The 14,337-nt window shown below is 43.9% G+C and overlaps 1 protein-coding gene across 2 annotated transcripts in view; it reads right to left on the minus strand.

Annotated features, from left to right (window-relative positions):
- The window catches only part of ANAPC7 (anaphase promoting complex subunit 7), a 216,532-nt gene that overhangs the window by 75,361 nt on the left and 126,834 nt on the right, over positions 1-14,337 (minus strand). For both annotated transcript variants that reach the window (XM_085636462.1, XM_085636461.1), the window contains exon 5: positions 867-1,020. In XM_085636462.1, the coding sequence (XP_085492588.1) occupies positions 867-1,020 (154 nt within the window). The remainder of the gene's footprint in view (positions 1-866; positions 1,021-14,337) is intronic.

Genomic DNA, 14,337 nt, shown 5'->3' on the forward strand with positions numbered 1-14,337 from the left:
GTGACAAACCAGACAGACAATGGAGAGTCAGTGCGCAGTAATGTACAGGGGAAATGGACGGTGGTCATCCATGGAGGCGCACGGAGTCCAGGGGGGATGTGGAAGCACGCGGATAAGGATGAGGAAGAACGCAGACAACAGAGGGCAGACTCGGAAGAAGAAGCAAATCGACAGATGGTGGGAGGGCAAAGATGTAGAAGCAAACATGAAACAAACGGTGGGCAGGAAGGGAAGCAACCAGACAACGGAGAGGGAGTGGGAAAGTAAGAATGGCAACCGAAGATGGGCAGGCCGGGAGGCGGTAAGGACAGTAACTGAGAGAGGGAGGGTTACAGGACAAGCACACGGGCGAGAAAGAGTAACATGAAGTACATGAGGAAGGGCCACTGGAAAACACAAGCGCTCTTGTAGAATGCTTATACTAAAAACAAACAAAAAAGTAGCCCCTGAAAAGGAAGCAGTGCATGGACACAAATAATGGATCCATGCTACAGGGGCGGCATAAACACCAGTAGAGGACGAAAAGCCCACAGAAGCAGACCATTAAGAAGCAAGCAAATGAGCCTGCCAACCAAGCCAACCAATTGACTATCTCCAAGTCCACTGTAAACTAAAAATAGGTCTTTCATAAGACAGCCTTCGGTAAAATCTCGAAAGGATAGCCACAGATGAGCTAATATCAAAATGCACTTTTAAGCCAATACCATTTTACCATAAAGGGTCAGTAAAGGCTAATATCAATATTTAGAACATAACATTTGCAAAAGGATCACTACACCTGTGAAATATTACTATAATATATGTTTTTAATTACCTTTATAAATTAAAACGGCTTGGCCAACTCCAGTTCCAACAATTTTCCTTACCAGATAGTGTTGATTGCTCTTGTGTTATCACCAGTGTGTACAAAGGCAAATGCCTTGATCCACACAGAAAGCCAGTCCAGGTTTGGAATGCTCTGAATGATGTTAATTGTCATGGATGCCACTTCAGCACCTTTCACAGAAAGGGACAACAGACCTATTGCAAAAGAAAACAAACGCACAGCAAGGAATCATATCCCACAGTCCTCACTCTCAAATATCACCAAGGAACAAACAAATTATTATAACTTGGGGTTTACATTTTTTTGTTTGAAACTAGGAGCAGCTCTTAACAGTGTAAACAAATAAACATTGAAAAATGGATTTAACTGCCGTTCAGCAAATCAAAATAGCAGGTAAATATGATGAATTAAGGTAAAACCTTACGTTCTTGATTTCCAACCACATTGCTTTGCCATAGAAGGCACCAGCAAGAAAGATTGATCCAAGATTGTTCTGCTTGTATTTTGATGTTTAATAATGTTGCTAAAAGCGGATTTCTTTTGCATTTTGTTTCTCCCGCTCTTGTTTGCTTGGCATAGTGATCTAGTATTTAGAAGCACGTTTACTACTACTCTTGGAATGCAAAGCAGGTTAAAAAGGGAGACTGGCTGTAAGTGTGACACTAGGTATGGGTCCAACTCGTAGATTTGAAAATGCACACAAATGCAGGAGCTTTGCTTCCTATACACATGAAGAGTGCAGAAAAGTAGCACGTGACATGCTAAAAGTATCAGCATTCATACAATTAGAAATGAGAGGTATAAATTAATCTTTGACAACTCAGAACTTTAGAAGTCCCACAAATTAGCACTTCGAAGGCAACAGCGACCTCCCCTACAAATGTGATAATATTTAGGAGGAAACACGTTAATCGTCTCCACTATGATTGACCCAAACATAGTCCTGTAAATTAGAATTCTGAAAGAGCAGGAGACAGTGCACATTTTTGAGACAATATGTGAGAGGGACGGAGAGTGTGACAGCATGACGGAGTTTGAGATCTGGTGATCCACACAAAACACAGAAAGATTATGCATTGCGATCTATGAGAAGTGTACTGTGCACGCACCCAAATGGAACAACACTAAATATCCTGAAATATTACTTCTTTAAGTGAAATGTTTGTTATATGCACTGCAATAAAAGTTAGCAGCATGTTTTGTTAACTGCAAAAAATCTGTTTTTGTAATATTTATATGGATGCTGGCATTGAATTTCCAAACATTAGGAAAACACTGGAATAAATATTCTTGAGAATCCGCAAGAAATAAAAAACTGAAAATAAGACATCAAAACACAACTAACAGTCATATGAAACACTTCTATGGAAAACAATTGAACACAGAAGACTGACAACTTCAAAGCTTGTTGCCATAGAAAAGGACTAAGAATTGTAGGAAATCCACCTTTTCTGCGTGGTCACCTGGCTTTAGAACTCAGTGCATTTTAACCCTGCTAACCAGTGGAAAAGTGCCTGCACACCCCCTTTAAACATGGTTGATTTGGCATATTCCTAACAGCTGTTGCAGTATACAAAACGCAATGCGACAACTCAATCCTTTTGACAGGTCAAAGGGTTTCTTTTAAATATTAACAAGTCACTGCTATGTAGGCCTTATAGCCAAACGGAATGGTGTATGGAATTTAAAATTAGGACATATAGAAATTGAATTTCAACATGTTCTTACAGTGATTAGCACCCAAAACTATAAATCACTGTGGCAGTTCTAGCTGTCCTATGTAGTAGTAAACCAGACCACAGAGTAAAATCTCAATACTACATCTCAAGAATGGAACTAGTTTGAAAAATAATTGAATAGTTATTTGTAATAGTTACTAAAAATTTGATTCAATGATGGTCATTTTTAATAAATATTAAGGTAAAGTAACTTTTAGATAGTTACATTTTCTTTTCCTGATGTTCCTGAAAGCCTCTTTGGAATTACTCTCCAACTTCTTCCAGCAATTATTTAGCATTTGAATAGGTGTTAAGGTGTGAACCACAATAGTTCACTGTGATTGACAGGTCGGCCTGAATGGGTAGGTGTAGGAAGCTGGCTCTTTATATGATAAACCAATATGAGATACGTCGTGCAAAGAGTCCAGGGATTCCCTCATGAGTGGACATCTGCAAACACACACACTAGTCAATAAATGATGCCGCCGACTCAATAAGGAAATCCACACAAAATAACATATATAACATTTTATTTTGGCACCAGAATCAAAACGATCCAGTAAGTACGGTTTGCAAAAGAAATACTTTACCTTTTAAAAACTAGACACTCTGTGCATTTTTCAGAAGTTGCAATGTTGTCCGACGGAAAAACAAATACAGCATTGAGGTACAGTACAGCAACTTACAAGACCAATCTCCTGGACTTAAGGTGAATATGGGGCAAGGTTCAAGGCAGCACCAGCAGGTCACCTCCAGTGGCACTAGGGCAGCCGAGTGCAGTGGTGCAATACAGTGTGGGGGCCCAATGTTAGTCAACAGGGATCGGTCTGTGGAGAAAGAAGCTGCAGGTTTGGACTGGGAGGCCAGTTGAGTTGAACTAACAGGAGGGTTCACGTCTTACAATGCTAGGGGACATGGGGACACAGGTGGTCCCCTTCTCCTCGGGCCGTGCCGACCGGGTGCAGAAGATCTTTGAGGTGTCGGGTTTATTCATCTGGGAGCACTCGCAGTTGAGAGGGCCTGAAAACATAGGCTGCAGGCGTCGTGGGGGAGCTCCAAGAGGGAAATCCAAAGTACACTCTGGTCTCTTTAGGGCATGAGGACCATGCTGACACCAATGGCCCACTTCGACTCTGACTGGGGGCTTGGGTGCAGTAGTGTTCCATGGCATCGGGTTTTGGCGGTTTCAAATTCCTCGCAGGTCTTCTTGGGGTGCCTGCAGGAGAGCAGTTCCACTGCTCCACTGGAGTTCTTGAGTCTTTATTAAAAGCAGGCAGTCCTCCCAGGCTTAGGAGGCACGATACCTGCAGGATGCAACGTCTTTGGTGCAGTTTAGACAGGGAACAACAGAAAGGCCAGCAGAGCAGGTGCCAAGTCAGTTTCTCTTCTTCAGTCTCTGCTTTCACAACTCTTCAGTGTCCTTCTTTTTAGGTCATCAGGATCTGATTTCTTGGTTCCAGGGGCTCCACTAAATACTGCATTTAACAGCGTTGGAAGAGTGTAGGGTAGTAACCAATAGGTTACTTACTCCTGGAGTCACTACGCCCCCTACATAACCGCTTCCTGTGGAAAGTGGGCATAACCCTGTCCCAGAGATCATAAGTTAGCCATCACCAAAATGGCTAACTCTGAAATGTCACCTCCACTTCAGGTAGTCCACCTTACAGGTGGTTCTAGCCTAAGGGTGGACACATCTATCTGACTAGCTAATTTTCCAGCTGGTCAAGGTGCCAAAGAGCTCTGGACAAAGGGGATTGGCTTCCTCTCCTGTGAGAGAAGCCAGATTTCCATACCTAAGGCATTGGGCTCTTTGACGCTCCCTTGCCTTGGAATGCTAATGTGAAGGTCATCCTGTGGGAGGGGGTGTGAACACTCTCTGCCCCAGCAAGCTTGGTTTCTGGCCTCCTGAGAGCAAAGGCCCTCATTCTTGGGGGTCAGAAACTAGTCTATGGTGGAAGGCTGGCGAAAACCAGTCAGCACGCCAGTAGCTGGTAGGTTTTCAGGGGGCATCTCTAAGGTGCCGTCAGTCTGCATGCATTAATAAATCGAGCACTGGCATCAGTGTGGGTAATGTTTGATACCAGTGAAGTAATAATGTTAGCTAGGGAACTCGTTTTCACAAGTGTCCAGTAGATCTACTTACAATGGCTTCTCTGTTCAATTGTACTGGTAACAATGAAACCGACCTGCACAGAGGCTTATCTTGTCATGCAGTCATGTCCTCACATGTAGTACAGTTCACCCTGCCTTAAAGCTGTATGGCCTTCTGTAGGGGTGACTTGCCAATACAGCATGCTGTGACTGCAGGTATGACACACAGAGATGTGTGACATGTTGTGTTTTCACTTTTGTCTGCACCAAGACACACAGTCTGCAGTGGCAGTCTGTATGTGTTTGGTAAGGGGTCTTTTAGGGTTGCACAATTCGTGCGGCAGCCCCTAAGGACTTTCCTCAGCCTCCTTACCCCAGGCGCCAGGGGTGCCACTTACTAGGGGATTACAGGGAGTTCTAAAGATATTGCCCATTTGAGATCAATCACACCGTTTTTGGGAAAGAGACCTGGCACTGGGGGTCTGGTTAGCATGTAACCCTTCCAGTCAAATTCACAACAAATACAAGGCAAAAAGTGGGGGGGACCATGTCAAAAAGGGGCCATTTTCTACAGCAAGCATGACTCCTTTGAGCGAAGCAGAATGGTGAGGGCCTGTAGTGAAGACAGGGTTTTGCCAGCACACATTGCTATGTTAGCATAAGCATTTTAGATGTCAACGTCATCTTGCCACTTTGCTGCTTTTGCACACAACACTACAGGTAGCTGTTATTATAACTAAAACTGCTTGCTTGCTTTTTCTTCACATGAGAACGGTCTGTTTTTCACATCCCTAGACTTGCACCACAACCTTAGTCTGAACACTGTGTGCAAAAACCGTCAAGGTCAAATAACAATGTATGCTGTTGAATTCAGGTTGATCGGCCCACGCTCTAGACACAACAAGCACACAGCTGCAAATATCTGAAACCTGGGTGCCTTTAATATTGCATTGCATGCATGATGCAGGCACTCTTGGATAAAACCTTTCCAGACACAGAGAGCAGTGCTGATCCTGTGATGTGATTCACCTAAGCTGATCTTGGAGGTATGGGGCTCCCCATTCAAACCTTGAGGCCTTCTATTATTATTATAAAACTAGCTTACTAGCCAGGGGAGGGTGGTTCACAAGGTATTATAGGACCTGTTTCCACTATCATTATAATATGATTTCTCCCTTTGTTTTTAATGGAATTGTAACCGTGCTGATGGTTTTATTTATGATTGTTTGTTTGCATATGTTAGCCAAAGTACTGCATCTTAGAGCACGTAGTTAAAAATAAACATTTTAAACTTTTCCGTGTCTCCGATTACTCACGTTGTGGACTGATATGAGAATAACAACGAAAAGGTGTTCTTGATTCCCACCATTCCGGAGAGTATTCCAAGTCGCTTGTTCTGGGTTGTCTAATCATTGGTAGTTTTGATATGGTACGGAGAACGAATGAGACACTGATGCTAGTCGGATAGGGGTTCTAGGTACTGAGGTGAGTTTTTTGGTACACCACAATTCACTGAGGTCCTGGTTTCCTGCGCATAGTTCTGTGCATGAGCAACATGTCGCACCTAACGTTTTGGTCTTCTGATTGAGACGCCTTAGTAGTGCTTATATTTGTCCACAACACCCTCACTCTTGTTTCCGGTTGACGGGAGTGACGGTTTAACCCTACCTATATAGTTGAATTATAGGTTCATTCAAGCTTGACAAATAGAAAGGTTTCATTTTGAATTACTGACCCTTTTTGTGCTACGGTTTAATATAGATTGTTTTTTTTCTCTGCGTCCTCATGGCTGAAGTTGCTATTGCAGCGAATAGTCGCGCACCTCTCCGGCGTCATTTGACGCATTTCGGGGTGCCAGACGATGGAATGTCAATTATCTTTGTAGTGAGTGCCGATGCATCGTTCCCCTATGAGCTGTTTTACTCTTGGATAACTTTTCCTGAGGTGAATGCGGATAAGACGTTCCACTCATGCACTCCTATGGCAGTTCCAGCGAATTACACGCTGTATAGGATGCAGGAAATTCCGATTTCCGCTTGGCAGCACCGTATTTGGTTCAATGGTGCCCTCCCCCACACCGTAACTCCAGTTCGGTTCGGTCTCTTGTCCATTCCTGGGGCCACTTGGCCAGTCTTGGCCGGGTTCACACCTCATCCACGATATTTGCAAGCCCCGGTGGATGACTTACGTCAACTACATACTGCCTTGATTGCAGTGCATAGGGCTTTGGTGCAATACGTCTCGCGTAATGTCCAGGTGGGAGCACCTGGGGTTGCGACGCAACCAGTTGGACCGGCCGGGATCACTATTAGTCCTGTCATGGTTAATTCGGTAATGGGCAAGCGCCTCCAGAATAAGGACGATATGCCTTATTAGCTTGCTGAGAAATTTGACCAGCTGGAAGCAGTATTTCCTAATTCTACTCCTGTGGAAAAACACAGGATTCTTACAATTAGTTTGCAGAAAGACTTAGTCCCTGAGGTGACAGATTGTGAGAACTGGGGTAAAGTATTTGCAGCGGTCTACGCTAAGTGCTTCGGCACACCGTCTATGACTGTATTGCTCTTCGTGATTAAGCGTGCTCAGGATGAGCATGGTCTGGAGGCGGCGGTCGAGTTGGGAATGAGGCTTGTCAGCGTGTTCGACGTAGTGGCTGATCTCATTCTTTCTAACGTCAAGGGAGATGTGGTTAACTTTCAGGTGTTGAATGCGCTGCGTCTCGTCGTCGACGACGTCGATAAGCCCCGCCAGTTACCGAAAATTACTGCGGAGGCTTATAAGACCATTGGCCGCAATAGTTTGGGGGTTAAGCCTTTAGCTAAATCAACAGCGCAACCGCAAACCCAGATGGTTATGTTCACAAAGGACGACCGTCCTGTTTTTCCTAAACAAAATTGGAAAGGCAAGAAACAGTGTAAGCAGCAACAGAAGCAGGGGTCACGTCCCACATCACCAATACTACTGAACTCCCATATGAATTGCGCGATCGCACAAGAATTAGGTCTCCTAATAGATTTCAGGTTCCTGACCACGTTCTCCTCGTTCTTCACAGGACACATTGGTCTCGCAAGCCAGTGGAGGTGAACGTAGCAGAGGTCGGGGTGCCCCCCAAGGATGTGAGCAACCCCGCCCAGCTGATGGGAAAGGCAAGCAGGACGACTTTTCACGTCAACGACGTCCGTTTCAGAAAAAGAAAGTTGCTGCACTAACAGCAAGGTATGCCACAGATAGTGAGAACACAGCTTCGGAACCTGACATAGGCACTAACGCTGTTAGACAGCGCAGCGGAGGTTACAATAGTGTGGCAAGCACTGCGTCCATATCTGAAGGCGACAGCAACTGACACATTTATTACTGTAGAAACTGCTGACACTAGAGTGGCTCCCCCTGACAGACTATATGACATAGTCCTTTTGATTGAAGGTGACATACAACGTACCATAAAAGGGATTTTTTGGGAACATCTGACCTCTACATTTTGCTAGCAGAGGCGGACTGGCCCCCAGCTTTCGTTTTGGCCGCTCCCAGAGGGGAGGAGGTAATCCTCCCATCTTTTGCGCACACAGTGCCGAAGGCGCAAGCTCAGAACTTTGCAGAAGAGTGGGCACAAGTGCTTGCTCCAGCGTTGTACCGTACTCAGGTTGGGTGGGATAAATTATCACCAAGCCATGAGTTTCCGCTACGGTCTATGCCACAGCCACAACCCCAATATCCCATGCACCGAGAAGCTAGATCTCACGTTGCAGAAATCCTTGAACAATTGGAATATCAAGGTGTAATTGAAACATGTGTGTCACACATGAATAATCCTCTTTTCACTGTAACCAAACCGGATGGGTCGTATCGCCTAGTTTTGGATTATTGGCATTTGAACTCTCATTGTCAGACGTGCACGGTACAAAACACCCACAGTTCTGCCCTCGTTAATAGTCTCGTGAGAAAAAGGTTTAAGACCACACTTGACATCTTCAACCTGTCCTCTATTAGTAGTCAATGGACAGCCTTTACTGCTGGAGGCAAACAGAAAAAGTTTAAAAGATTAGCCATGGGCTACAAAAACAGTCCAGGAGTCTTTGCCGCACGTGTAGTCTCTCTGTTAGAGAGCATTGACCCGGATGCGTACTCGTATGTTGATGATATTTCTCTCACACATGACGAATTATGGCTGCATCTGTGTTGCGTTGACCGCATCATTGTCATGTTTGCGGACTTCGGTTACAAATTTAACTTTGCAAAATCACACATTGCAGAGTATACAGCGTTGTTTTTGGGCTATGAACTCAACAACGAAGGACGAGGTTTAGTGCCTCACTTCCTGGAGAAATGGGCATATTTGCGTGCTCCGACAACTCTGAAAAAGCTACAATCTTTGGTGGGTTTTTTGAATTTCGGGCGTACTTACATTCCTGATTATGCCCAGCGTATCAAGCCGCTATATGCCCTGGTACAACCTACTTTTACCAAATCTTGCTGGCTGCCAGAACATTCAGCTATACTGCACTCTTTGCAGGCTGATCATCTTGCTTCCAAATACTTATTGACACGTGATAACCACACAAACATCGTAATCAGAATTGTGCCTGGCGCAGTAGGTTTCACGTACTTGACATTTAATGAAGGGGACACGGTCCCAATTGCTTACAAGTCACACTTGTACACTTCGGCTGAAATGCGCTTTTACACCGTCAAGAAGGTATTAACTGCAGTACAGATGGAGATTCTGAAAGAGAGAGCGCTATTGCAAGGGAAACGCATGTTGGTTGTGACACCGTATCCTGCCCTTGAGGCAGTGATGAAGGCCAGTGTACCGAATTCTAAAGCTTTGCATCCACATTGGAAAAAATGGGCGACTTCTTTGACGTCTCCGGATGTCACATTCATCTTTGATGCCTCATTGCAGACTCAGGAGTATTTGCAGTATGAATTTTTTCATCCAGCTCCTCTGTCATTGCGCCCGCTTGAGGATTACCATTGTATCATTTACACTGACGGTTCGGCGCAACCGGCGACGGAATCTAAGCATGCTTATGTAGCGGCCTGCGAAATAGTGGATGGTACTTTTGTGAATGGAGAATTCAAGTCTGATGTTGTGCTTACGCAGACATTGGGTGATTGTACTGCCCAGTTGGCAGAGCTACGTGCTCTGGTGCTTGCACTGGAGTTTGCTGATCCTCGAGTGACTACTCTTATTGTAAGTGACTCATACTACTGTGTTCAGTCTTTCAACGACAATTTATTCTTTTGGTCTCAAAATGAATATCGTGATTCCAAAGGTAGCACAATCAAACATAAAATGCTTTGGGTTTGAGTCGCAGAACTTAAACAACTTCTGCAGCTTGTGAATGTAATTCATACTCTTGGTCACCAGCGCGTTGGGGTACACACTGTTGGCAACAATTTAGCTGATGACGCAGCGAAAACAGCAGTGGCAACGTATCTGGTAGCAGCAGTTACAAGATCCAAAAGTAAAATTGATGATGACATCTTGGCAGCCATTGCTGCAACAGAGAAGGGTGATTAATTACCCTCGAGGTTTCCCTTCTAAATATTCTTATCATTTACGTCTTGATAAAGTTCCCTATGTGAGAATTAACGACGTTGGTGACAGGTTGATTCCCAACGCGGACTGCAGACTTGCCTTGATAACAGCCACTCACGAAGGTATGGCCTCAGCCCATGCAGGCGTTTCAGCGACTGTTACTCTCTTACAACAACGTTACTGGTGGCGCGGATTGTGCAAACAGACTTGTGATTATTCAACACAAATAGGTTCAGCACTATTCACAAGATTGATAGAAAATTGTAAACAAAGTCCAAAACATAAATGGAATTTTCTTTGAAAAATTCTTTTCTTTATTTCATTTTTTGATGTCTATGACGAATCATAGCAAACGCGTTTCGTCCCTTAAACAGACTTCTTCAGGCCTCCAAATAACGATGTAAATTATTTCTCTATATGTTTTGAGCTATCGGCTGAAAATTCAAGTGTTTCAAGATCCTTCTTATAAGGTAGATTTTATCATTATATGGCGAAAATCACCAAGATGTAATAATGGCCCGTAGAATTGACTTCATGACGTGAATAATCATGCGAACTACAGAACGCAGGCGTGTTTAGATTCCCCGCTCCGCAAGAAGTTTCACCAGAGGGACATGGTAGTCCGTACTTCCCAATATCGGCGATTGCCAGCAATGCCAGACTTGTGATTATGTCCTTACTTGTGACATTTGCCAGCAGATTAAACCTTCAACTGCTGCACGTCCACCTCAAACACAGTTGTACATATCTAATAAACCACTTGGGTGTGTTTATTTGGATCACTGCGGTCCTTTCTTCTCTGATACTGCGTATAAGTACATCTTAGTTGCAGTGGATTCATGCACACGTTTTCTATGGGTCTGGCCACAAAGGAGTGCTGATGCTCGAACTGTCATCATGGATTTGCGTGTCTCTGTGGGAATTTTTGCATGTGGTACCCTCCATTTGGACCAGGGTCCGCCGTACGCCTCTAAGGCGTACAAGGATGCCATGAGGTCTTTGGGGGTCCAAGTCAAATTTTCATCTCCATATAGGCCTGAGGGCAATTCTGTTGTGGAGCGAATGAACCGTGACTTAAAGCAGTCCTTGAAAGCGAGGGATTTAGGTACTGGCAGGAACTGGTTGGCCCATTTGTATAGCGTTCAACGTGCACTTAATAATCTCCCTAGAAGGTCTCTGGGTGGGCGGACCCCATACGAAATGTTCTTTGGCATAAAAATGTTTGCCCCGGACCTTGATGGTCTAGGCATGGCGGCGTCGGCCGCACCCTTTGACGTAGATGATCATTCTGCTGTGTTACAGAATCTACAAGGGGCCCGAGACAGTCTTGCAAAGGAACACTTGCCCTCCACAACTGATGCTGCACTTCAGATTCCGGTAGTTGGCTGGCTACCTCGAGTTGCTGACCTGGTCCGTGAGAAGGTGGAGAACAAGGAGGAGTTCGGCCCCTCTTATCGTGCACCTGTTGCAGTGCTTGGCGTGCAGGGTACAAGAACAGTAATTTTACCTCCACTTCCTGGTCGCAAGGATAACAGGTACATCTCCATTGACAATGTCAAACTACAACGAGTGGCCGATTCTTCTTAGTATGACTCCAGCGGTCTCTTGTCCAGCAATGCTGAGAAATTCTGTTTTGGCTCCGGCAAATACGAACAGGCCTGGCATTGCCATCGAGATGAATACAGTTACTAATCCTTTATTGAATCCACCGGCTGGAGGTCCCCTTGAAGATACTGAGTATACCTATCCCACAGATGTATCGTTGCCTACTCTGCAATCAAGTGCAGCTGACCAGTCACGTTTTTCATTTGACACTAACTCTACAACATCGATTGCCCCATCGAAAATTTCTATTTTTGATGTTTGGTTTAAAAGACATTTATTAATTCCCCCTTGGACTTACATTTGGCTGGTGCTCATATCTATTTTTTTGTTTATGTCGATTGGATTTGTGGTTGTCTTTTTTCGTCTGGTGAATGGACATTATCTTACCGAAAGATCTGCAATTAGATTAATTGATGGAACTTTGGTACCCCACTCCTCATCACACATCATGAAGAGGGACCAGACTTTGGTTAATATTACTGCCTGGCCTGTGTTAGATGAGATTGTATGGGATGCTCTAAAATTTCAAATTCATGACCCTACAGAGGTGATTAATGTCCCCAATGTACTTCGTGTTTCCATGGGGGGATGTTGTGAAACAAAACATATGCTCTGATGATTGGGATGTCCAAGCCGTTGAGGCTCTTTTTTCTGATTTGAAATATTATGCTGCTTTTGATGCTGAAGATTTGTATTTAGACTCAGCGATTTATGGAGAGTTATTTTGCTACCAACACTATGGCAACCATTTCCTGCATAAAGCAAATACATTTAGAAATGTCGTTAATTATACACAATGGGAACATTGTCCAGCTCTCATTGAAGGCAGTTCCAATACTCTAGTGAACAAATTTACATATTTTACCGATTTCAGTGTTTCTAAACCTGAAGCCTTTTATTTTAAAATGTCTGCTAAGTCAGCTTCCAAAGTTAAACTGACACATACTAAATTACTGTATTCGAAGTCCTTTATGGATAAATTAGCTATGGGGGCTATGAGCTGTGGAAAGATACCATTGATCTTAAATCTGTTTGGGGTTATAAAGCCTGGCAGGTGCAAGGCACTGATGCTTTGCATCGTGCGTGCCTTATCCCAAACCATATGTTATCTTTGAATTTTACTATTTTTCAGACCACCTGCTTTTGATTGGCTACTGCTAAAAAGTTGAATGCCCTTACTATTCCTGATCTGGGTGCTTATCCTTCCTGGGACAATCACACAGATCTGTCCCTTGATGAATTGCAGTCCCTAATTCCTAATACATCCTTCAATATTTCCAACATAGATCCCTACGGATGGTTGATATGGCAAAAAACGTCAGACTCATGTCAACACCGTTTTCTGGGGCCGAGATCAGGCTACACACAGGTTAGGGTTGACCCCCGGTTTGAAACTTCCCATTCTGTTACTACCTATTCAGTAGGAAAATTATGTCAAAACTGGCTTAAACATTCCACCTTGGCATCAGTTTGGCTTCATTTGTCCAAATTAACTGACGATGTAGATTTGAATGATTTTGTTAAGGGTCCTGTGGGTGGCAGATCCAAAAGATGGGTATATGCTATTTACAGCAAAGTTTGGATTTTTTCTCAAATTGAAGCTGCTTCTAGATTAAGAGCTATTGATCAAGCAAATATGGAAAAAGTGTTTGCTGTCATTGATAATAGCATTAACACTCTGTCTTCCAGAATTTACACATTAGATAATATTGTTTCATCTGTTGTGGATATTGTACAGGATGACATGTCTGTCCTATACCATGGTCAAACGCAATTGCGCTCTATAATGCAGTTTGCATGGACTTTACAAACATTGAAGGCTGGGAAAGTTCCCTGGGACTACATGAATACATCATCTTTATTCTTACTGTTTAATCTGACTGATAAACAACAGTTCATGTCCATGAAGGATGCGACATATTCACTACTGCATATTGAAAAGTTGGAACCTTTACCATTCTCTGTAGCCGAATTGAATTCAGCTGTGTGGCTTATGCATGGGTAAATCACTCTACCTTTTCCATTGTTTAAGTTCAGCTCATGTATGAATCACTATGCATTCGGCAGATATGAACCACTAGGTACCGCTTTCCTACATGAAGTTTGGTCACTCCCCTTTACATACAGGTGCCTGAGAGAGGGTAAAGAGGTTTATTTAAAAGGAGAGGAGTGCACTTCCACACCTGATCACTCAATAGTTTGCAGGAATATCCAATTGCATGGCGCTTGCAACGTGCTCGCACTAAATTTAGCTTGCATTTTGAAGGGAAATCCCGTGCCAGCAATTACACCGACTTTCACGTTATTAGCGAACGGTAGCTATTTGCTTTTAAATAATGAGGCGTGTTGCGGGACGCTAGCAGGGATTCCGTACATTGTAACTGTCTCCCAACGAGTAGTCTGTTGTAAAAATTTGCTTTTCCCACCCCCGCATGGAAGACTCGATGTATTCATCTGGCCTTCCATACCAACCTTGAAAGCAGAGTTCAACAAGATGAGCAGAATAAGGGCTCTATTGTCTCAAAAAGAAGTCGCCCTGACTTCCTCTCGTGAAACGT

This window comes from Triturus cristatus, chromosome 11 (genome assembly GCF_964204655.1).
Source record: "Triturus cristatus chromosome 11, aTriCri1.1, whole genome shotgun sequence".
NCBI lineage: Eukaryota > Metazoa > Chordata > Amphibia > Caudata > Salamandridae > Triturus > Triturus cristatus.